Below are 24,226 nucleotides of genomic sequence, written 5' to 3'. Positions count from 1 at the left end.
ACCTCATCGGGAGTTTTGGTAGACTGTAGTCAAGCAGGACTCATGTCCTTAAGTTGGCACTGTGGCGGAAAGTGGAAAAGTGAATGTTTTCTTAATGTTTTATGTGAGAGGCTCTATTTATTCCTAAAGGACACAATGCCCTTCCCTCCAGAGTACTTGGGAGCTAGGAGAACTGGGTGATCCACAGTAAGGACCGGAGAGGGGACTTAGGAGTGGGACTCACAGACTCATGCCATGAGGGTCACATGAGTTAATTACTGGTTTAGAATGAGCAATGTTTTTGGAAATGCAGAGGACATGGCCCATGTGTTCCAAAGCTACAACCCCCTGTGGTTGAGCCAAGGTTTGCCACTGGTGGCACTAGATGCACAACTCCCTCCTTTGCCTGTGGTATGTGATTTCCCTGTCGACAGGGAAACCCATCTTCTGTGGCCTGGTATTTTTCATAAGTAATGAAATTCCTAAGATCCACCCTTTAGGAAACAAGAGTGAAGCTTTATTTAAGTCTTGCCTGAGCAGAAGGTTTATTTGGAGTAGAGGCAAAGCTTTCTTCTTGGTCGAAATGCATATAAACAGTTCTGTTTAAAAGGGTGATTTGGTTTTATTTTTAAATCAGCACACAATTGTTGTGGGATCATTCTTATTAAGGGTTTGGTCAGAAAAGAAGTGCTGGAGTTTACTTGGTAGCTGCCACATATAGCAAAGGGTTGAACCACATACTTTCTTCCTTGGTTTGGAAGGAGAGTGCCCTTTTTGTCTTGTGGGTGACTTTGGAGCCTGGCAAGTCTCATGGAAAACTCATCTCCCACTCAGGTCCAAGTGCAAGGGGGATGTGGAGCAGAGAAATCCCACGCAACTTCCGTGGGTGCTGGCTTTCCCTGTCTACACTTTCACCGTTGATGAGGAGTAAAAAGCTCAAAGAATCCGTTGTCAATTTCCAGATGGCTTGAGAGCCATGTGCTGTTTACTGATACTCAGAATTATTAAGTAAATAAAAAGCAGGTTTAGCAGCTGGAAGAGGGGTGGTTTGAGGTCACTGCTACACTTGGTCAGCTAGTGCTTGAGTCACTGAATGGAAGGCATCACAAGGAGAAGCGCTATCCAGCATAGGAAGTATTTACTCTATGAATGGGGCACAGAGTTCTTCAATGGAGACCCAACCCCCTGAAAGCCGCGCTGGTAAATACAACTAGGAGCCACCCTTGCCCTGGTGTCTTGATGCATTGTCTGAGTCTGTTTTTAGACACACAGGCAAAGCTGAGTGACAGTATGTCTGGGATGCTTAATAGATTTATAGCTGGCCCTTTCCAGGTAAACTCTGCCGCCCCTGGCTCTAGACATAACAGGACAACTGACTTAAGGAGAGACTAGAAACATAACTAGAAATGACTAAGAATTCTCATCTTCAATAGTACAACATCTTTGCCTTAGTTCTCACACGTGTCCTAGGAGTCGCTATGAACAATTTAGCTACAGTGTGGTCAAGAGGAAAGCCCTGTGGGTGCCATGGCTGGGTGAAGGTCACGGGTCATGTGCTTCTCTCAGAGGACCTGTAGGGACTGAGCCGTGACTGAAGGAGACAGTTTCCTGTCAGGTACCTGGTGTCTTCTGCACCCATGGGATCTTGTATGTAGCAGATGGCTTAAAATTCATGAATTTTAGATTAAGTCAGTGTGAAGCTTAATCCTTAGTTTTTACAACTCCACAGTTTCTGTTAAAAAGCACATCGGTGTCAAAGCAAGGACTTGGAATGGAAAAATATGCAGAAAATAAGGTCACATTCTAATGTCAGGAGAAGTCAAGGCAACATCAGGGACAATTTCCCTGGGCACCATGGTTGGGTTGTTTCTTTTGGTGTGAGCACCTAGATTTTGGGCTGGATAACTGGCTTTTCAAGTCTCAGCTTGTGGGTTTGAGTTGGGAGTCACCCCACTGCTCACTCTGTGGGAAACATTTGACTTTGAACAGACAGTGAGGAGACCAGTTCTCTTGCCATAGTAATCATTTTACAAAGACTTACATGCAACCAGAACCAGCCAAGGAAAATTAGCTTTTGCAATCCCCCCCACCCCCCAGAACTACTGCCTAGCCCTCAGGGGACAAGGCTTATGGAGAAGCCAAGAAGAGAGTATCTGCTGTCACAGAAGTGTCTGTCTAAGAATGAGGTAAGCAATACTGAGGAGATACTGAAAGAGAAAGAGAGGGAGGGAGGGAGGGAGGAAGAAAGTAAGAGGGAGGAAAGAGACTGGATTCTGATAATATGATAATATAATTTGACTTAGAAGATTTTGCCTGAGTGAATCTTCTGGAATATTGATATATTTCATTTATGAACTTCTCCTTTGTCTTTAGTATGGCTTTTCTCATTTAAAGCTGAGTCTTTAGTGATACACAGCATTTTTTCCCATTATAATAACTATATAATAATAAATATTTCACCTTAATTCTGTAGACAAGAAAATGTCCAGGCCTCAGAGAAATGTTTTTCATTAAAACCAACAGGGAGGGGAGGGCAACACCTGAAATGTGTCAGGGCACCATTTCTTTGTTGGAAGAAGGAAAGCAGATGTACTGAGTACACTGTGAAGTTCAGTGAGGTAGGCAGTATGAGGGTACCTCTGTGATTGTGAGCACTAATCACTGTCAAGCTGACAGGTCGGGGCCTTGAATGGCTGAGGAGACAAGCCTCTGGTCATGCCTGTGAGAGATTATGTAGCTTAGATGAACTGAGGTGGGAAGGCCCACTGTGTGTCAGTCAGCACCATCCATGGGCTGGGGACCTGGACCCACTATGAATACAAAGGAGAAGGCACCCTGGGCAGCGGCCCACATCCCCTCATGGACTCAGCTCTCCAAATATGGACTCAAGGTGGCCAGCTGCTTCAAGCTCCTGTGGCCATAGTTCCAAGCCCCTGCTGTGGTGGCCTGTGCTCTCTGTGAGCCAAAAGTGATCCTTTTTTCCTTGGCCACTTCTGTCATAGCCATCATAGCCACCCTGTTTATGTCAAGAACGGAGTTCTATTACTAAAGTCACTGGATGTTTCCTTTTGCTGGGGAAATTTAATGATAACAATGGTAACATTACTTGCTCTCATGTTACTAGCCTTTCATGGGTACCAGTACCATGTAAGGTTTCTCTTCCCTGCCTTGGTTCAGGCTTTATTCTGTATTCTTGATGTGCTATTAGGCCAACTTCAACTTTCAGTGAGTTATGAACACTGTCAGAGTTCTTATTCAAATAAATACCTTTTCTTTTTCGTTCCCAAGATATATGTTCCCGTTTGCAGAACTTTACAAAAGTCAGCGAGAGGGCTGCTCTGTGATGTTGACGTATCAAATAAACAACTTTTTCCATCTGATATTTTTCTTACAGACTGCAGGGAGAGCCCAGATGCTGTGGATTTACAGTTGTGGGCCAGAGCACTCACCAGTTGTGTAGCTCAGCAAAAGCTGCTTTGATCTTCTTCACAGAACTGTCCACCTCTTCCTTGATCATGACTCGGTATCTCGTCAGAGAAACAGTGCAGCGCTGCAGATCCTTCACCGATTTCTCAATATTTGGACCTAAAATCGATGCCAGGAAAAATAAAAGTGAGCATGACCACTCTGTCTTTTATTTATGAGCTTAAATAAAACAAGGCAAGCAACTCCCCCCACACAGACCTGGCCTGGCCTTTGTTTTCCAGGGGAGAAACTTTGTTAAGAGGGAATGGGTTGTTCAGTAACCCCCAGCCCCAGAACAGTGCATCTTCACGGGGCTGGGGGAGGGGGAGGGGACGCTGGCTGGGCCACATACAGCACACCTGTTGTTTTGCTCTTCAGAACGAGCCTCTGCTCATTATGTTCTGCCATAAACTGAAGTCTCTTCCAATATAAAGGCCATTTGTGCCGCTGGCTCCCTCTGTTAACACCACTGCACATGCTTCAAAGCCAGCAGAGATTTTGGAGCAGGAAAATGACATAGAGAGAAGCCAACGGGCTAGAGAGGACGGGCTGTGAGTGCCAGGTATACTGGCTCCCCACCAGAGCCCTGAGCCAGGCCTGTAATTACAGCCTCAGCAGTAAAGCAGCTCTTTGCACAGCCATCTCTTTGGGTAGCCATCTCTCCTTCTCCGTTTCCCGTTTCCCATAACGCTCACCAAAGGCAGAGAGCCTGCATGGCAGACAGACTGTCCTTATCTCAACAAGAACACGTTTCTTAGAAGAAGAAAATCTCCCTCAAGAAAATGGAACGAGTGTGTCAAGCCAGAGCCAAGGAAATCAAATACAACTGAGGCTGAATCAGAAGGGCACTATTTCGTCTTGGAATCAGCAAAGAAGTGATTTTAGCCTTTTTGTTTGTAAGGCTAATTACCATTCAAAGACACCAAGGTTTGAAAAAATGAAAATCCAGTGTGTCAAATGGAAAAACTGTTCAGTGTTTGGGCTGTCTGAAAGTTCTAATACAGATGTGTGTTCACATAGGGAAGACCATCTCTCAAGGAAGGTCTACCAGGCTACAGATTTGTCTTTACCAGAACAGGCCCAGATTTCATATGCCTGGGAGGCACTACTCCGTCCTGCGCTAACACTTGCTTTGTAACTGACTGAGGTAGGCAAGCACTCATCCATCCACATAGGGGCAGAGAAGGGGAGGCGACTCCACCTTTGATACTCCAAGACCTTTGACATGGCAGGATTGCATCTGCCTTCCGTTTTCCATCTAAGTGGATGGTAGGGGAAAAAGGGAGAAATTCAATTGCACGCATGACTCCCTTTGGTAAGCAGCATTTTTCATTCTAGAAAGTTCTGCCATCCTGGCATTTTTATGTGTGTGCAGAATATGTTGAATCATTTGCGCAAAAGAAACCACTTTACCTCTTTTCTTTGCCAGCTCATCTGGCTTTATTTCAAGATGAGCTGCAGGGGCATTGGACTTAACAGGAGATGTTTTTGCCTTAGGCTTGCTTGGGTTACAAGGCTGCCCAGCTGACCACTGTAGGCCATCTGACCTCTCTGATGGTCCATGAATAGCTTTGGGGTTCCCATCTAAGGACATTTTCTGCTGCAGTAGTCTGCTGCCTTCTGTAAGAGAACACCAAATAATGGCTGTGAAGGGATAAAGTTAAAACACTGATGGCGAAATGGTGGAGAATGAATGGCAAGATTATTCCTGGTTTTTATTTATAGGCTGGCAACAATGCCTTTCACCGAGAAACACTGAAGGAACTGTTTTAATAGAATCCCCAGAAGAGTTGAGGTGACTGCAGAGAGGGCCTTGCATTTAGAGTCAGAAGACCTGGGCTTGTGTGGGCTCTGGCAACTGCATGCAGAGAGATATGGACGAGCTATTTAATATCTCTGAGCCCTACTTCCTCACTTGTAACTACCTGGCAACGTTATTAACACGCGTGCAAGAGATGACTATGACTGACCACCTCCCCTTTTTCTCCCATTCCAGCAAAACCTTGGGCATCTTTCAATGTGAGTTCATATTGAAGCCATAAACATGAAGCCCTCCCCCATCTCCATTTATGCTTTGTGGTATTTCATCCCGAATTAATGAAGGCAGAAGGACTGGAGATCGGGCAAGAATGAAGTGACAACAGGTACTATAATCATTTCATCTAGTTTATGGAGGGATTAAATCAGGAAACATCATGGTAATATCTCAACTATATTTAAAATCCAAGCATTAGGTTTTCCCTAGAGCTTTAATAGGTGTGACAATAAATTAGCAGCCCACTGCTTTTGGCATCGTTTAAAGGTGGGTTCCTGTGTGGTTATTGCTGGTGTGAACTAAAAGGTATCTCAGGGCCTACAAAGGAAATCTCTTTAGATTTCACCATGGGACGTCTAGTATGGAAAAAAAAATGGTGGCCTGTGAGCTTCTGAAGACCAGGTTCATGGAGAAAACTGTGTTTAGTGGAAAGAATGCTTTTCGATTTAGAAGACCATAAATTCTGAGCTTCCCTATATCCTGGACAGCCTTGTGGGAACGTTCTTACGTTTCCCTGCCTCATATGCATACAAGCTTCTCCATGAAGCCCAGCCTTGCCCTCCCTTCTCAGCCAGTTATCTACCCTCCCGCTGCTTCTCTCTGCTCCTGGTTGCCTTCATAGATTACATTTAACACAGGCTTCTACGCCTGTCTCTCACCACTGCCTGGCTGCGGCTGTGACCTCCTAGAGGGCAGACGCCCAGTCAGATTCACTTTCTAAGCTCCAGTACTTGTGTCTGGTTCAATAGCTTTCTGCAGAACTGTGATTGAGTTAAAGTACACTTAAAATGATTTCACAGGAAAGAAAAGGAAAGAAACAAGGCACACCTTTCCCGACACTGTCACAAACATTACAGAAACCAAGGGAAAGTGTGAGAGAATGCAATCTGGGTTCTAGATAATTTGATTTTAGACGTTAGCTCATTTATGATAAATATAATTTGACTCTAGTAGAATCCATCATTCATAACCTATTACGTCAAGGGAACTTTCCTGAGCAAAGACCCTTTATTGAAAGGGAAATTACAGTATAGCATGAAGTGAACAGAAAAGGCAGTGAGTACGTAAATACACATCGTAAGTAGCACTTCTTCCCGTAATGACTGATTGAAATGATAATGTGTGATTTCATCATCAGTCACCCTGATGTGGAACTATACTGTATGATGACCGTGGTTGCCAAATTTATGTGTGAAATGACTGTCCTTCGGTACTGTCCACACACCAATTCCTAAGGACTGTCTCCCAAGATTCTAAGCGAGCAGTGGGCCCAGTGTTCTGCACCCCAGGTCGTGGTGCCGGAGTGGAGGTGGGAGACCCACCTGACGATGAGTTTGTAAACCCCTGTGCTGAAACACTGACTAGATCCAAACTGGTTCCAACTCAGTCCCTTCCTAAATCACAGGTGAAATTCAGTTTTGATGAGCGATTATAAGCTCAGGATTAGAAATTCAGCATGGCATAGTAAATTAGTTGCAGCCTTGAAAATATGGGGATGGATAGCTTGATGTAAATAATGACCTTAGGTAGAAGAACGAAAATTATTCAGTTAAGATACAAATGAATTTTAAACAGGAGACAAGCATGTACATAAACATGAGCTCATTAACCTGGGAGCTAAAAATATTTTGTCTGCGTGTCAGAGAATAATATGTGAGCTACTGATTCATTCCACTACTCATCTTGCAAATATTTATTGAGAAATTTGAATAGCAATATTTTTGCCTTCTGAAAAAGTCATTATTGGAGGAATCATTGAACATTGGGAGTATTTACAATTCTCAAAAAACACTTGCATATATTTGTACACTGGCTAGGCAGGTTCATCTCTAAATGTGGTGAAACTCTGGGGTTCTCTCAGAGAATTATACAGAATGATGTTCGTTTTGACCACAAGTCCTGGACTTCTAGTAACACAATTATGGGAGTTCTTTTCCCAGACACGATGATTCTCTTTCAGCATCTGACACTGTCAGGAAGGTGGTCATTCCCCACCTGTGGCTACTGATTCACTAAAATGTGGCTTATTCAAATAGAGATGAGAAGTGCTATCTATATGAAGCATACACTGATGTCTTGTAGGCTTGGCGTACTACTTTTAAAGATCTTTAAATATTGAGACTGGAAGGTATAGCCTAGTGGTGTGGTACTTGTCTGGAATATGCAAGGCCCCTGGGTTGGATCTTCAGCATAGCACAAATAAATACATTTTCATTACATGTTGAAATGATCATAATTTAGATACGCCGATTTAGATCTATTACCCAACTGAAATCGCCTGATACCTTTTAATGTGGTTAGTAAGCTGTAAGAAGCAAAGAGACGGCTGGGTCTCAGGGCTCGGTCACTGCTAGTTTGAGAGGGCATTTATTGCCATCTGGCTTCGTCTGCGTGAAGGTGGTGACAGAGTGGAACATGTCTCGCCGATCATCATGTGCTTGCTATGTACTGCTACATGGCAAACACTGAATGAGTGGACTATGTACCAGTACCTCAGTGCTCTGCATGTCTAGCGCCATTCCAACGACAGGGTGCCTAGTCCGGTAGGCGTCTCTGTGCCTTTAACACCCCCATATTGTGACATCTTGGAAAGAAATGTTATTTCTGGAAAGAGCCAATTTGTTCAGATTTCAGTTAAAAACTGTACATGTTTTTATTTAATTCTCTTCCAGGTATTTATCTTAATGATGCTCCCAGAAACTTTTGTGGTTTGAATTTCGCACTTACCAGAACCCTTTTTAAAAACCAAAAATACTTAGCAGATCTTAATACAGCTAGCACGTGACTCACTGAGACTCATTTGGCTGTCTGATTTAAGTAGGCTCGACAGACACTTCACATGAGGCCCTGATGTGCTAGCTCTGACTTTTATATACAGCACAAGTAAGTCACATCTCCCTGCGCTTGACTCTAAGATGTAAACTGGAAAATGCTAAAATAAGAGTGAAAGAGCTTAGTGGGTCTGAGGCCACCTTCTTCCCCCAAGAGGCCTCAGCATCCCTGCTGGAAATCAACTGATTATTTATGTGCTTTGGTTTCTGGGCTCTGTTGTATCCGCTGATGTATTTGTCTTTCCCTGCTCACTGTATTTAGATAAGAAGTCTTAGAATTAGATAATGTATGTCCTCCGGCTTTGATCTATTTTATTTTAAAGGTTATTTTGTCTGTCACAGGTCTTTGCATTCCAATATAAATCTAAGAATCAGTTTGTATATTTCAATAAAAAAATCTGGCAGAATTTTAGTTGAATTAGTACTCAATCTATAAATCAATTTGAGGAGAGGCTGGTCTCTTATCATTATTGAATCTGTTGATCCTTAAACATGATATACCACATCATTTATTTGAACCTTTAAAATTATCTTGATATTGTTTTAGTTTGGGGGTCATAAATATCAATATCTTAGAAATATTTATTTCTAGGTAATTTTAGACTTCTTTTGCTTTGGTATGTAAAATTTAGATTTTTTTCAATTCCCAAATATTTGTTACCATAATAGAATATGGGGAAAATAAGATAGAATAGGGCCCCCAGATCTTAGCACAACTCATGCCATAATGGAAGAACATTCAGGTTTAGAACCCAGCATATGCATAGGCAGGAAGCCCTGCCAAAATGAGACTGAAGCCCTAATCCATCAAGTTAGTAGTTCTGGGAAACACCCTAAATGCATTAACCTTGCTTTGGCTTCTATAGTTCTGCTTCTGGCTAACTGTTCTTGCTGACTGAGGTGTGCCAACCCAAGATTTGATTTTTGTGCTTAAATGCCCATCCCTAGAAAGGCTTAGGACTGCACTTAGGCCTTGAACACCTGGCTGGCTAATAAAGACTGTATTGGCTTGAACCTCTGTCTGTGTAGTCTTCTCTGGTGGATATCTCATAATAGTATTGAAATCATATCTATAGACTTACTTTATGGCCTATTCATTAGTCTATTTTGTTGAAAATGCCAGATGTTCTTGAAATGCTGAGTATATGGTTCTAGGAATCAAGTTAGTCCATAGTATTGATTAAACTTAAACTCTTACTGATGTTTAATTGTCTCACCGATTAGTAAGAAAATAGCATTAAAAGTCTACAATTATTATGGATTTGTTATCTTTTTTAGTTCTATCAATGCTGTTTCATAGATTTTGAAGCTCTGTAATTAATTTTAGAATTGTGAACTCTTGTTGACATACTGACTTATGTGTTGCTATAAAATGGCTCTGTCAGCGTTTCTTGTATTGCAATCAGTGCTAATGCTGCCATACCGATCGACTGTACTTGGTTCTTTGCACAATGTGGCTTTGCTACAGTCTATTTTTATCTGCTTCTATCTTTGCCTTTCACAAGAATCACATATATCTGGGTTTTCTCATTTATTCCATCACTATCCACTTTTTAATTGAATTTTAGTCCACTTATGTTTAATGTGATTGTTGGTATTATATCATATCCACCACTTTGAGTTTCTCTAAGTATAAAAATTAAACAAAATAGAGATTGTGGTAAGGATTACAAGGTCGGGGTGCCAGTTTGTCACAGCAGTGTCCTTTCAATAGACATTGTGCTCCTTCATGAATATGACCCGCACACAGGGCAGCTTTACTTACCCACTGCTGCCAGTACAGACACATGGGCTTGCATTATAGGATTCTTCACAATGTATGAACAACCTTGTTTGTAATCAAATTTTAAATTTTCAAAACCTTCTTTTCTCTAGCTTTTAGGGTTGTGTGTGTGTGTGCGTGCGTGTGTGTGTGTGTGTGTGTGTGTGTGTGTGTGTGTGTAAATTTGATGCTTTCATAAGAAGACAATAGGAAGTACACAGACAATTTAAATCTAACCTCAAGGAATGTAGTAAAGACAGCAGCCCTACAGTAATTATTTTAACCCATTAAAATGAGTTCAGAATCTATCCCAGAGATGATTCCAATATAGCACATTATCTGATCATGCTTAATGGCTGGAGTAGTTCTATCTGGAAAAGTCAATAAACAAAGCATAACATTGTTGTTATAAAATTAGGTTTAAAGTTCTTAATGTCTGTGTCACTCAAAGCACGGTACACTCTCTTAAAAGCACTTAAATAAATATAACAGCACGACATGATGACCAGTAATATAATTGAGAACTACATACAAATATAATTCTTTGGTATCTGATCTTAGTGTTCTTAAATATTTATAGTAAGTGAATTACAAATTACCTTAAGAAATGATCAGTTTTTAAAAAACAATGAGATTAATGTAACCTCTCTGAACAGAAATGCATTAAGAACTTAATCGGGCGCGCGCGCACGCACGCGCGCACACACACACTCTTTTTAAACCCAATATTTACAGCACCTGGAAAATAATAACAGTTTTCCATAGAAGTTGTGCACTACAGTGTTGTTCCTCAAAGCAGAGAGAGACTGAAGGAATCCACATGGAGAACCATTTAGAAACACTTAAAAGATTCATAAAAATAAAACAGCCATTGGAATGCTATAAAAACATGACTTTATATAATTAATATATGCTAATAAAGATGGTCTTCTGACGAATCAGAGAAGTTTCCTTTTGTAGTGAGACTCATCAATGCTTACAGAAAGAGAGTAAATGACTGTGGAGAGAGCTAATCCCTGAATGGGACAGTTATATCACAGCTCCTGCAAGGCTCAGGAAGCACTGTGGAAGAAGAGGTGCAAAGATTGCAAGAGTCAAAGGCTGGGAATGGCTGCTTAGGGATAATGCCTTCTGGACCTAACAGGACATTGCACTCAGGAACTCACAGCAGGTATGGGTGAGACCCCACTCTGGCCGAGGCACTCTTGGCAATGGATGACCGCTGAGGAGAGGAGAGTCAGTTTTCTTCAGTGGTGTGGCTCAGAATCAGCTGTCTATGATCCAGTGGGGACCTGACACTCACAGCCAGCACTAACTGGTGTCAGTAGGTTGTTAAAAATGACATAAAGTTGGGAGGGATATGTAGGTGGTCTATGGGAGAAACTAAAGGTCTGGAAAAGAGAGTGTGCTCTGAATTCATTGTCTTTGGGGATGGAGAGGCCTCAGGCTCTTATAGAGAACCAGAGTTCAGTTCCCAGCACCCACATTGGGTGGCTTAGAACATACTGTAGTTCCAGCTCCAGGGATCCAACAGCCTCTGCTGACCTGAGGGCACCTGCACTCATGTGCCTATGCCTGGAACAGACTCACATACAGACACATAATTATTAAGTCTCCAAATACATTTTACTCATGTATGAAATTACCGAGAAATGAATACAAAATTAAAGAAAAATAGGTAAGTAAGAAGCAGAATGTTGAATGTTGAATGTGGCTGTACTCTAATAGAACCCTTTGTGTTACATGTCTGTTATATTCATAAGAAAGAGATGAGATAGCCTGAGGAAAAAATGACTTAACATATACTTAATGATATGATGTAATGCTCATACGCTAAGTAAAAGCAGAACACAGAAATTCACATGCTGCCTAATTATTTAAATTATCTGTGCCTTAAAATAATGTTTGAAATGAAATTTAACCATGGTTGATTTGGGGAGGTAAAAGTTACTTAAGGGAATTTTCCAAATTTCCTCAATTAGGACAAAGTAATTTAAAATACAGAAACACAGACTCTACAGGAATCTGTAAAAATCAAAATATAACAACTTAAAATAAGACTATAGCAGGACACAGGGTCCAGAACATGGTGGATCTTGAGATCTGAGAACAAGAAAGACCTTCTATTCATGGAGGTGGAACTTGTGTTTTGTAAGGAGTACAGTTTGCAGAAGGATGTGGAGAGAACGAGGAGCTGTGGGAGCTTCCCGAGTGCATTCTGTAGTAGTGGGAATGGAGAGGTAGAGACTGTGAGACAGATTGATGCGATGAGCACCTGGGTTTGAAAATCAGCAGGTCTCGCTGATAATGGAGAGAGGGAGCTGTCCTGAGTGTTCCCTAGACCTCTGGTTTGCATGGATTCTGAACTCAAAGACAGCCAAGCTTAAAATGGAGATCAAGAGTTGGTCACTGAAGCATTCTGAAATGTCAAGGTGAAAATATGGATTATGAACCCGATGTTCAGAGAAGAGGCTGGGCTAGGAAGACGAGTGAGTCATGTGACACAGCTAGAGCCAGGCTGGGGTCCAATGATCTAAGGAGAGACTATTTCTTTACATGATGAAGGACTTGGGGCCAGCCAAGCCTTGATGAGGTTTAGCAATCCAACCACCAGGTAAAGAATGACCCTCAAAGAAACCGAGACAAAGCAATAAAAACACAGGGAAAATAAAAAGGCGGTGCCGGAGAAGCCAAGGTGAATGAAGACAGTAATAAACAATGCTACACACCGCTGAAAGGAAAAGATAAAATAAGGATCGACGTTGGCTAGGTTCAGCAGTGGGGCAGCCACTGTGGACAGTGGGGGACAGGATATTTGGTGACTTGAGCTGTAAGCCTTCACAAATAGGTTGATGAGGGAGGTGGCATGACCGGCACAGACAGCAGTCTTTATGATATCACAGAGTGACTGTCTAGTGATGAGACTGCTGGAAAGTTCTTCCTGCAGCACCTACAGGAGGACGTCTCTCGAGCGCCAGCTCTCCCACCTCCACAACATCTGCAGGGCAGGGTGAGTGACCCAGAACACACAGGTTATTCGGATGTAATCTCAGTTCTGCCCTTTCAACATTTCCTTAGCAAATGTGCAGAGGCATTGTTATTCCACCCAACTCCCATGAACCCCGAGCGCCTGGGAGGCCATCACAGCGGGCGATGTTCTGACTGGAGACATGAATTAAAAGATAGTAGATAACAATGAACCCAACTGTCAAAGGTGGAAGACAGACATGTTGAATCAAACGCACGCCACTGTCTTAGTTCCTTGCAAGGCAAGTTCAACTCTCTTTGCATTTGACAGGGTAATTTAAAGCTTTGCTTTAAAAAAAAAAGATTAAAACTTTTTTCCTGAAAGCCGTCCTTCTCTCTGTGTTCATGCCAAAGTCACCATTTCAAGGCGTGAGTGGCAGTTCTGGAGGCAGGCTACTGAGAGATGAGTAGCAACACAATGTGTTTTTGATGGACGGAATACGATGCATTTTGCCAATGAGGAAGGGAAGAGACGCCTCTGAGCTTCGCCTGCTCAGGAAAGAGAAGCAGTCAAGGGCATTAGGTGTCCTGTGGCCTGAGACCAATACAGCCAGGGCCTGTCTGTGTCCATTTCTGCTCCATACCACCCCGGGAACGAAAGCAGAGATTTGAGGTCAGTGAGAATATAATTGAAGGCCCCTCCTGAAATTACCTGCACAGTTCAGTGCTGTGCAAGCAGAGGCGAAGGCTGATGCATACGCTACATGGAAATGAACCAAGAACTTAGGCAATGAAATATTAAAGAGGAACCCAAAAGGCAATTATGTGCTTTGAAATAATAACGAAACGTGTGTTCAAATGCGAGTACACCATCTTGGCTCTCTATAAAGTATTATAATCGTTAATTTTTTAAAGATCGCAAAAACCTACGGTTATAATTAGAAGGCTTCTCTAAGTTGTGGACTAAGTTTAAATTAGAAAAAAAGTTGGCTGCTGGGGCCCCCACAACCTGGTATGTGGCGCTGAGGGACTTGGAGCTCAGCTTCAGCATCGGCTCTTCAGATGCTCTAGCTGTATCCTGGCCACACAGCATCCATGCCTTCAGGTAGGTGGCCTTCAAGTTGTTTGGGATTTCTAATCATCCTGGTACCTTAGTTTCATGCTGGCTTATTATCCATCCATTCCCTATCCAACAAAGCACATAAACTCCCTAGGAGCAAAAGCATGGTCATCTGGTTCATCTCCCGTATAAAAACACCCAACGTGCATTAGATGCTCAAACATATGTGCTCATGGACTAAGGTGCTGGCCTCTCTGCTAGGTACGTTGTGCCAAGCACATTACAAGTTTCATTTACTGCTCACCCAAACCCTGGACAGTTGGATGTTTTTGTTTTGCAGGGGAATAAGGTGAAATGCAAAGCACTTAACTTTTCCAGGGTCACATGTCCAGGAACTGAACAAGACCGAGGTTTGAACCCAGACCTTTCCACTGCTAGGCCCTGGGTCTTGTTCATGGTGTATTATGTCATTTGACTTCACGGCCTCAGCTTCATTATGAACGTTCTAGGCTAGCAGCTTTCCTGTTGATCTCTTCTAATCCTCTGGCCCAACTCAGGGCTTAGAGGAGCTGGAGAGATCATGTTGGAGCTCCTGCCAATAGTAACATGAAAAAAAAAATGTGCCTGGAAACACAAAACAGCACTGAGGTGTTTGCAGTTGCAGCAAGCACAAAGAAGGGGGTGTGGGGGGCAAACAGTCACATCATAAAATAACAAGCCCCCATCTTTCTTGTTTGGTTTATTCCGCATTGAGAGCAAGGAGGCAGTTCTGTGACCGCGAGCCCCTCACAGAGTTTGTATTGTATAGGACAGCAGAGACATGGATAAGGGGTAGACTGTACTCTGAGTTAGGGAGGCCAGCAAACAGCAGGGAGCCGTCCATTTGTGACCAACGGGAAAAGAAGCTTTTCCAGAAAGCTTTAAGGATGAGAGACTATAACAAGAGGGAAACTGCTGGTGGCCACCTTCCCGCTCCTCCCCTCCTTTGTGGGCATGTGTCCAGCTGGAGAAAGACAGAGAAGAGAGTGATTTCCTGTTTTGGTCCAAACAGAGATAAGGCTCACAGTCTGAGCCTCCCAAAACAGAGAAGGAGGAAGGTTTGGGGAAACTGGACTCCAAGGTGTTTAGACATTTAGACTGGAGGCCTTAGAGGGTAAAAATGACTATCTTTAGTCCTGCTTTTAGTAAAAAAGGAACCTCTGTCTTCTCTTCACCTGGCTTAGTATTTGAAAACAGGATGGTTTTGATTGGATTGTGTAAAATATCTAATCTGAGCTGTTCTTAAAAGTTCTGAAATATAGAAAAACAGAAAAAGAAAAAGAAAAAAAGCCCTACTTTCAGGCTTAAAGCATACTCTCCGAATTCCAAGCTACATGCTGACACAGTGCTGGCCTAACTGACAGCATTATATTTACAGCAGGAACGACAGAGCTCTGGGTGGTGATTTCTCATGTAGGAAGTCACACTAACACCTCTTAGCTGCCTGCATACATCGTAACTTAAAGCTAACTGTCCCCCGTGCCAGCATAATGATTCTGGTTAAGACTTTTTTAGAAAGTGAGATCCCGAATGCCAAGGTGGGATAAAGGATAAAACAGGCCTTGCACTTGTCTATCGTCTCCTGCCTAGCTCGGCATTCAAGGCAGGCTCTGTCGAGCCAGTTTCATTACTGAGAGTCTAATAAATGCACCGCCACAAGTCACCTGGAGAGTTCTCTCAGGCTTACGCCGGGAACCCACTCAAGCACGGAATATCATTATATGACTTTGTTACTATTACTTTTTTCTAATTTTTCAATTATACATTTAAAAATATTTATAGGAATTAGAGAGCTCCTGGATTTAGCATTAATTCTGCACTGGAATTTAGATGGACCTAAGGGAGTCACGTTTTGCCAACTACAGAAGGTAAAGAGACAGCTACTTCCTTGACTTCTCTACTCAAGGAGCCTTGGTTTCCCCCACAAAAACAGGGTTTAAGGGTCTGTCTCATTCTTCCTCTTCACAAATGGCATGTAGAGCATACAAGCTCTGACCTTAACCTGTGATTCATCTATTAATGGGCCTAGGATTTTTGACGGATTGAACAAGCGTTTCAGAGTCATTTCACAGTTTTGGCACCAACCTTTATTATCTTTGGAAGATAAAGACCTAACCAGTTACAAACATGTTTTAAAATTTATGATCATAGTGTGTGGGATGCTCATGAAGTTAATGGTCGGCCCAGTGGGGCTCCCCTCCTTGTACAAACACACCTAATGACTTCCTGCCACTCATTCTTCATGAGGAACACTTACATAAAACAAAAAGATCTGCAAGGAACCAAGGGCATTGACAAATAAGGCCCTCAGGTCAAACTCGCAGGGACAAAAGGATACGGGAACCACATTTGGTACAACCAAGAATTCTTCACAGAAAGGCTCATGCTAGGCTTACAAGGCCCCTTGCATAGAGAACAGCTTCAGGGGTTGCTTAACTGTGAGTAGGGCTACCCTTGGCTCCCCACGATGAGCTGAAGGGCTTCTGCCTCGCATTTACTCCAATTACTTGACGAACTTACTGAAATCGTGTTGGGACGGAGGCAAAAATTATGAGTAAGTGAATAAATGTATCTGCTATGCTTTTAGTTTATGATTGATATCAAAACAGCGACTTGAGTAATTAGATTTTGAAAGCAATTCGTGTGAAAGCAGTAACAAGGAAAGTTGGGAATCTGCCATCCGATTATTTAATTTCTTTCTCCTGCCCTGACTATAAATCAAAAAACATTTTTTTTAAAAACTAAATTAAAAATTCTTGGAGAATCTGGATGCAAAATGACTAGGCTATTTTTATTGCGGTCAATGCTTGGTTTGGAAAAAGTGTCATCCAGCCAATAAGAAGGATGATCTGACCACAGCAGTATGGTGGAGTTCTTTGGCACTGAGTTTCTGGAAGCAAGCTAGGGCTGGAAGAGCAATTTAAAAACTTACTAGTGTGACAGAGTGTCAGGGACCTGGTGCCTCCTCACCACATTGGTACAAGCCACCGTGAGCTTTTGTTTGTGTGTCAGTCTGTCTGTCTTCTGGCCTGAAATCCTAGGCAGGGCTACTATCTTACTCATTCTTGGCTTGTCACAGGGTAACACTGTCATATTAGCAACAGGGGCAGAGTGAATGAGGGTGCTGGGCAAAGCTCTCCTCACTGCTTCTCAACCTTCCCTGTCCTTTCTATCACCTTGTCCCTAGATCTCTTCACACCCACCAATCTATGGCATCTCAATTGTTCACACGGAGGTGACATCCTTGCTCTCCAAACCTGAAATTCACCAGTATGCCCACAGTCTTTGCCAGGAGAATATCAGAGTGATTCCCACAGCGCCTAGACCACGGGTGTCGTTTTCAGAATCTATGGGGGCATCTGGTGCTCCACTAAGAATCTTCTGGGAGTGGCCAGTACCAGCCCTCCTGGTGTTGGCTTTAGTACCCAGCACCCCATCAGACTACATTTGTAGCAGCTGTGTTCTCAAAGATTTCACAGATACATATATTTTTTACTGACGCTTTCTTCATATATTAAATATAGAGAAACACTGTCCATAATATCCAACCGGATCTTGTCTTTTCTATCTTAAGTACAAGGTGACACACAGTAAGTATGAACATCTGGTCACTTTATAAGCCCTCCTAGTTCACCTAGTCAAAAAGGCCTTTCTTAGATTTTTATTGAAATTACGTTTCTAGGCAGGTTACATCATAAATACATTTTATTTTTAGGATTTGTTATAACCATGGGGTAGTAGGCCCTGATTATTGAGAGCTATGGTTTGAATGGGTTCCTGAAAGGGCTAGAAACTTAATTCCTAATACTGGGTGTTGAGAAGGAGGCCTTTATGTGTTGCTGAATCATGAGGATGCCATGCTCATGGCTGGATTACAGGTGTTAGAGCAGTGGATTAATAGTCTAACCCCTCAACACTCTCATCTCTTCTTTCCAGCATTTGATTTCCAAGCCTCTAGAACCATGAGCCAAAGAAGCTTCTATTGCTTTTAATTTCCTGTCTGTGGCATTCTGTAGTTCAGCATGTAGAAAACAAACCAGAACAGCATTCTTTCTTACAGAAAATTACAGAAGAAGAGACAGGCCAATAGAGAAGAAAGGACATACCTAGACACAGACAGTACATTATGAAGGAGCCTTCTGGGGCTGGTGAGACAGCCCATGGGTAGGAGGGCTTCCTGTGCAAGCATGAGGACCCAAGTGTAAATCCCTAGAACCAATGGGAGAAGCTAAACACGTGTGTGTGTGTGTGTGTGTGTGTGTGTGTGTAGTGGGGGGTGCATGGTGAGCAGAAGCAGGAGGGCATAGCTCGGCTTGTTGGCTGTCAGCTCACCTTGAGGTACAGTGAGAGGCTCTATCTGAGGCACTGAGAGGTTCTACCTCAAAGGGTCAGGTGGAGAGGTATAGGGTAGGACACACCCCTTACAATATCCTCTGGCCTTCATACTAGCATACGTACTTGCACACACATTGTCTATATAATATACACACATAAGTAGACTTCTGAAGTTAATTTATAGCTGCAGCATAAATGATTAACCCATATTCCACCACCCAAAAGGAGATAAAATAATCTAGTCCAAGGAAAGAACTTAGTAACATTTTCATTCATCATCACTTGTCTTTCCCTTTTCCTAGGTGAAGTATCTCTTTGAACTAGCACTGTCCTGTCACCCGAGATCCTAATATGCACTCGACCTAAGGGACTGGGAGTCAGACAGGTATCTGATAGGCAGAGGAGAGGGGAAGGGGCTGTAAGGGAGAAGGGGAGTAACTAGGTAAAAGGATGGTGACCTTCAAAGATGACTGGCTCCTTCCTCACCCTCTAAACCTGAGACAAATGCCTGGCAACTTAAAACAAAGGTCTTGTAGGATTTTCTCCTGCCAGCAGTGTCCCTGCTGAGGGACTGGCTCAATAAGTTCAAGGCTGGATTAGGACATGTTTCCACAACGTGATCAGCCAATCAGCTATCTTGCCTTCTTCAAACTGTCCAAAGCTAAGTCAGGGAGGGAAGACCTTTGAGAGACTTAAATATCCCTAGACATCCAGGAGTAGCTGGGCTTCAGTTTCCCAAGCTCCCTCTGCCTCACTGTGTGCTTCCTCATTGGTTGCTTCTGGCTGATCCAATGAGAAGCTCCCAGCTTTCACCTGTTTTTCCTGCTTTCCCACTCTTTCACTGGCATAGAAAATGAATCAGTAGACAATAACAGAACTATAGGGCTGTTGAGGGGGAATATGGGTGCTCCGAGTTGGGGCAGACTGAAAGCTTTTCTCTGAGCCTTTGTTGTTCCAGTCCTTGGCTTCAGGACTCAGTGGTATCTACGTACTGGGTGCTCAGGCTTTCCCATCCTGTGTAGCAGCAGCCACAGCCACTGCTTCCAGGAGCTCCCTCTGCTGTACCCATCATCCTAAGTAAGCGACACTTAAGAACTAACCTGTGATCCCACGCTGAGCCCTTGGTGGTTCCTCCAGTATTGAGATCTTTTTCTCACGTGGTGTGAGGGCCAGTTTTTCTCTGGCAGAGTCAGGGGATGAGCTGTCCTTTTCACAGCCATTCATGTGACCATTTTGTACCAGTGGTGCCTGGGGCTGCAGGGGCCCCACCTCCGGCCTCTCCCCCTTGTCCTTAGCATCTTTGTTGCCTTGATGCTGCTTGGATTTGCTTCTTTTTCTTTTGTTATTCTACAGGGAGAAACAAATAGGAAAACAGTACTGACATTTAGCAGAGGCTCTGACAAGACAATCATTCTGACACCTGGGTTTCAATAGAACGGGTGAAAGCACATCTTTCTTACATACCCAGAATAATCTAAATATTGTGCTTCTAAAGGAAGTTGTCCCAACTTTTTACCTTGCAGTTGTAGGCAACAAAAAATTTCCTTAATTTGAAAGGAAAAAAAAAACTACAGTAACAATAGCTTAAATAGCAGAGAGGTAATTTAAGCAACTTAAGAAAACTAACAACTCTGAAAGAACTGGCCATACTAAGAACTAGCTTTTGCTTCTTGAAGCAGTTCAGGACTTGGAGGTCAGCTGAACACTCAGGTTCCATTATCTGAGGAGGGAGCCAAAAGGGAGGACTGACAGGAATAAAGGAGGCTATCTACAGCAAAAAGAGGTTTCCTGAAACATTCCATTCATCAGGAAGCTCCTTAAGACTGAATGTAAACAAAGAACAGGAAGTCCCTGAAACTCATCAGATACACTATGTGGTCTCCTTTCTGAGAGTAAACAATACTGTTCTGAGTCTCCCTCAGATCTGCCAAACTGCTAAGACTTGGAGACAAGCCGTGCAGCCTGGAAAAAGCAGAGACCAACTGAGGTGCCTGGAAAGGATACTCTCCAGCTGGTTGAGCTGCCTGTGGGCTGTGCAGTGAGCTGCAGGTTCCCAGCTTTGTGAGCTGTCACCCATGCTGGGAGGGGCTTTGGTGGTGCAGCCGTCTTTGAGTCATTTCTTGTCCTGTAAGTAACCCCTCACCCATATTCCTGTAAGTAATTCCAATAAAACCCATTGGTTCACCAAGTTAGATGAATGGAATGTTTCAGGAAACCTCTGTACTAGAGTCTGTTGTGGGATCCCTATCTGGGGTGAACAGATGTGTGTTATGTCTCCCCAGGAGAAGCCTCTTACACATGAAAAGGAAGCATAAGGCAGAGCCAACATGGACCTCTGCGACAATGCAATCTGGAGATGGCAAAAATTGTTGCCAGCATGTTTAAGGCAGCCCGAGGCTCCAGAATCATTCTGCGATTATTTACGCCCAGGCAATGGCTATTATAAGGCAATATCAAATTTGTCCACTCCACCTAGACCCAGGACTTCTCAGCTGTTTATTACATATACATTGAAATAGCCCCGCATTACATTTATATCAGAGTGTTTTAGAGTCTCACAGAATTTTACTGTATTTCTCCCCAAACGCTTGGTCACTGAGTATAAAAAAGTAACTAGGAAATGGACAACATGTTTCTAATTGATAGGTCCATTTTTCTTGAATGTGTACATGCCCAGCCTCTCTCTCCTCTTCCCTCCCTCCTCTCTTCCTTCCTCTCCTTCCTCCTTCCCTCCAACACTTGTGTATTATAAAGCATGTGTGGAGGTGGGAGGACAGCATGGAGGACTGGGTTCTCTCTCCTTTCACCATATGGATCCCAGGGAACAAACTCAAGTAGTCAGGTTTGGTAGCAAATGCTTTTACCTGATGGGTCACCCCAGGAGCCCTTGACTTTGGATTTTTACCTGTTTGGTGTTCAATGTACTTAACCATCAGTGGTGCAGATACCAGACCCATTAGAAAGTGTGTCCCACCTGTGGGACCTGGGCTCTGTCCTCCAGCACACTCAGAGACCAACTGACACCTATTCCCTTTCTTTTCCAAAACATCACAGTCATGCCCAGGTTCTTCTGGGTGAGGGATCTGACTGCTGACCGCAGGTGAAGAGGGACAGAGGACACTGTCCCCACCGCTGGCTTTGGAGTCGGAGTCCGTGTCCACTGAGTTGGGTCTGGAGACCATCTCCCTACTGAACCCATAAGAGGGTCCTCACTAAGAAACCGCGTCTGCAGCTGCTGTCTCTGCTTCTCTCCCGGCCCCCATCTCAGAAATGTAAAAACCGAAGCACACATCTGAGTATTTTTTCCACGTAAAGATAAATACAGCCTTTCAATCACTTGCAAATAGTCTTTATCTCACTGGGAAGCCTGGGAAGCTATGATTAAAGAGAAGCAGAGACTGTCAAAAATGGCGGCAAACAAAACGGGCAAAATCTCCTTCTTCCTCCTATTCTACGTGAAACCTGAAGGAGGAAAGGACGGTTTCAGCAATGTCTGTAATTTGGGGCTGCATGAAAGCAACGTGGCTGCATTTGGTTGGTTCAAAACCTGTTTCACAGGCCTGTGATCTTCCCTTCGTGGGCAGGGTAGGTTACATCCCATGAGAATCAAAACAGCAGGCCCTGTGGTGTCAGTGTGGAAAAGGGACGCTGTTGTCTGCACACACCAGGCCTGTGCCCAGGAGCCCCACTTCCTGTGATTAGACAGCACAGTATTGTCATGTGAATGGGGCATTGGACAGTCTTTCCATTGCCCTCCAGGAGCAGCTCTAGAGAGTTCCAGGAGGACCCCACTCTCTATGGCTTTACAGCATTTTCTCTTTTATTGAAGACTGAAGTCAGATTTCAGGGGGAAAGGTATCTTAAAGCAGCATTGGCTAGATTCATTTGGGGAAAGAAAAAAATGTGAAAATGTATTTTGGGCTTTTTAAGTATCTTTAAAGCACTCCTTAATTTCTGCCTTTGTGCTATGGGACATGTTCGGGCACATTAGGATCTCCAATGTGTCACCTCTTAATACTTACAAAGAAGCACAACTCTGGTGCTCCTTGAGCACACCTGGTTGATTAACACACACACACACACACACACACACACACACACACACACACACACACTGAACGGAAAATAAGGGCCTTAGGAGCGAACGTAGCTGGCAACAGGAGCAAGGTGTAGATTTGGAAGCTCTCTGGGTGTGCATATTAACAAGTTCGAATGAACCACAAAATTGGCAGCTTTGTTGAAATGATAACAGCCCTGAAGGTTTGACTGAAGATCTCACTAACTCACCGTCACCCTTAATCTTACCTTCTTTTTCCCCGTCATGCTCCATTCTTTAAGAACCTGAATAGCACTGCCTAGATAAAAAGAAAGAATCTTCAGCAAATATCCGCACAATAAGACGAACAGAAAATTCCCCCGTGCTTGGTAGCGATAGGGCGGGGGGATGGCGGTTGGCTGGCAGGGCAAACTTCTTCATTTATTTTGATACGGCCTACCTTAATAAAAATGCCAGTTCTGTTTCTTATTTCCAAGATCTTCATTTAATTCACTGCACAATCTTGGTTTTATAAAAATATTAAGCCCTGCTTTGTGGAGCACACTTTTTTTAACCCTGTTCTCTCAGGGGATATGAGATGTGTCTCGAGAGTTTTCTGATAGCCTCATTGCCACAGGTAGAATTAAAATTGCTCTGTTTGGGATGTGAATAAAGCTTTGATCCAAACCTGGGCTTCTCCGTACTACTAACCACGACGGGCAGACCTTGCTCCTTTTCGACTCATTCATTAGTTCAAGACTTTCGGGGGTCTGAGGAAGAGAGACTCTGTTTCCTCCACCCACCACGGAGAGGGGAGGATGTGTCCTTTACAAGGCTTCCATTTCAAACCAACAAAGTTTGTTAAATGACTAACTGGGTCCCAGGCTCTGCTTGACCCACTCACACACATAACCTTGACCCTAAGCTAAGAAATACTTCATCACTTTCAACTACAATCTGTCTCTATGCGATTTAACAATCTATTTATATTAAAAATCTCTTTATATTAACTTGCTGGTTATAAACTCAACTAGTTACTGATATTGAAGAATTGGTCGATTCCATAGAAGCAGGGATTTCATAAGGGAGAGGGTTGTACATACTCTAACAATTTTAAGCACTCTCGGATCGCTTTACATTAATATAGCATATATTATAATAATAACTGTCTACAAGGTAGTGGCTAACCAGAGATTAACTTCAGACTGGTTGGTCTCCAGGATAAGTTTCAAATTAGTAGCTCCTGTGGTTGATGCCACTAATAGACAAGCAGGACATGACGGTGTTTAACAGGCCCCATCACCCCTGTCTACCCAGAGCTTCCAATTCAGTGCCCTCCTTGTCTTGTTTGAGTCACATGCACTTGAAATGGCACGGCTACACCCAAAAGTAAAATAGAATTTGTACGTTTCAGTAACTGGGCTGGCATTTCTCTCATTTGCCCAAAGGAGTTAATGATCGTCAACACTTTCCTGGGGTTTGTCATTTCTCCTTGGTGTCTTGTAGCTAAGCTGCCACTTTTTACATAAAGGAAAAATTAAAAAATAACAAAAAAAACTGTTAAAAGCCGTTCCAAAGGCAAGTGCTGTGTTGTGGGTACAGCACCCATTTGTCTGTTTCCTATTTTGACACTGAGGACTTTACTTGTGATTTGGACAAGAGCTTACACAGAGTAACTGTAAAGAAATACCCGTATTTACACAGGATTCTGAAAGCA

General features: G+C 43.2%; 1 protein-coding gene and 1 long non-coding RNA gene across 38 annotated transcripts in view; one reads left to right on the top strand and one right to left on the bottom strand.

Moving 5' to 3' along the window:
* Window positions 1-24,226, bottom strand: part of Spats2l (spermatogenesis associated, serine-rich 2-like) — a 173,678-nt gene that overhangs the window by 40,419 nt on the left and 109,033 nt on the right. For 17 of the 34 annotated variants that reach the window (XM_087566164.1, XM_087566165.1, XM_087566160.1 and 14 more), the window contains 4 exon segments: window positions 22,779-22,828; window positions 19,574-19,820; window positions 4,858-5,064; window positions 3,429-3,564 (listed from right to left, as the gene is read on the bottom strand). In XM_087566164.1, the coding sequence (XP_087422290.1) occupies window positions 3,429-3,564; window positions 4,858-5,064; window positions 19,574-19,820; window positions 22,779-22,828 (640 nt within the window). 34 annotated transcript variants of the gene reach the window in all.
* LOC148003738 (uncharacterized) lies at window positions 10,983-21,809 on the top strand. 4 transcript variants are annotated; one of them, XR_015629577.1, is made up of 4 exons: window positions 16,424-16,692; window positions 18,776-18,858; window positions 20,396-20,600; window positions 21,528-21,809. It is a non-coding gene; the product is annotated as an uncharacterized LOC148003738 (long non-coding RNA). The 4 variants fall into 4 exon arrangements; XR_015629578.1 differs by lacking the exon at window positions 18,776-18,858 and having other exon boundaries at window positions 16,493-16,692; XR_015629580.1 differs by lacking the exons at window positions 16,424-16,692; window positions 18,776-18,858; window positions 20,396-20,600 and adding an exon at window positions 10,983-11,243.

The sequence above is a fragment of the Rattus norvegicus genome, chromosome 9 (assembly GCF_021556685.1).
Source record: "Rattus norvegicus strain SHRSP/BbbUtx chromosome 9, alternate assembly SHRSP_T2T, whole genome shotgun sequence".
In the NCBI taxonomy this organism is placed as follows: domain Eukaryota; kingdom Metazoa; phylum Chordata; class Mammalia; order Rodentia; family Muridae; genus Rattus; species Rattus norvegicus.
This window is presented reverse-complemented; position numbering and strand designations above follow the sequence as displayed.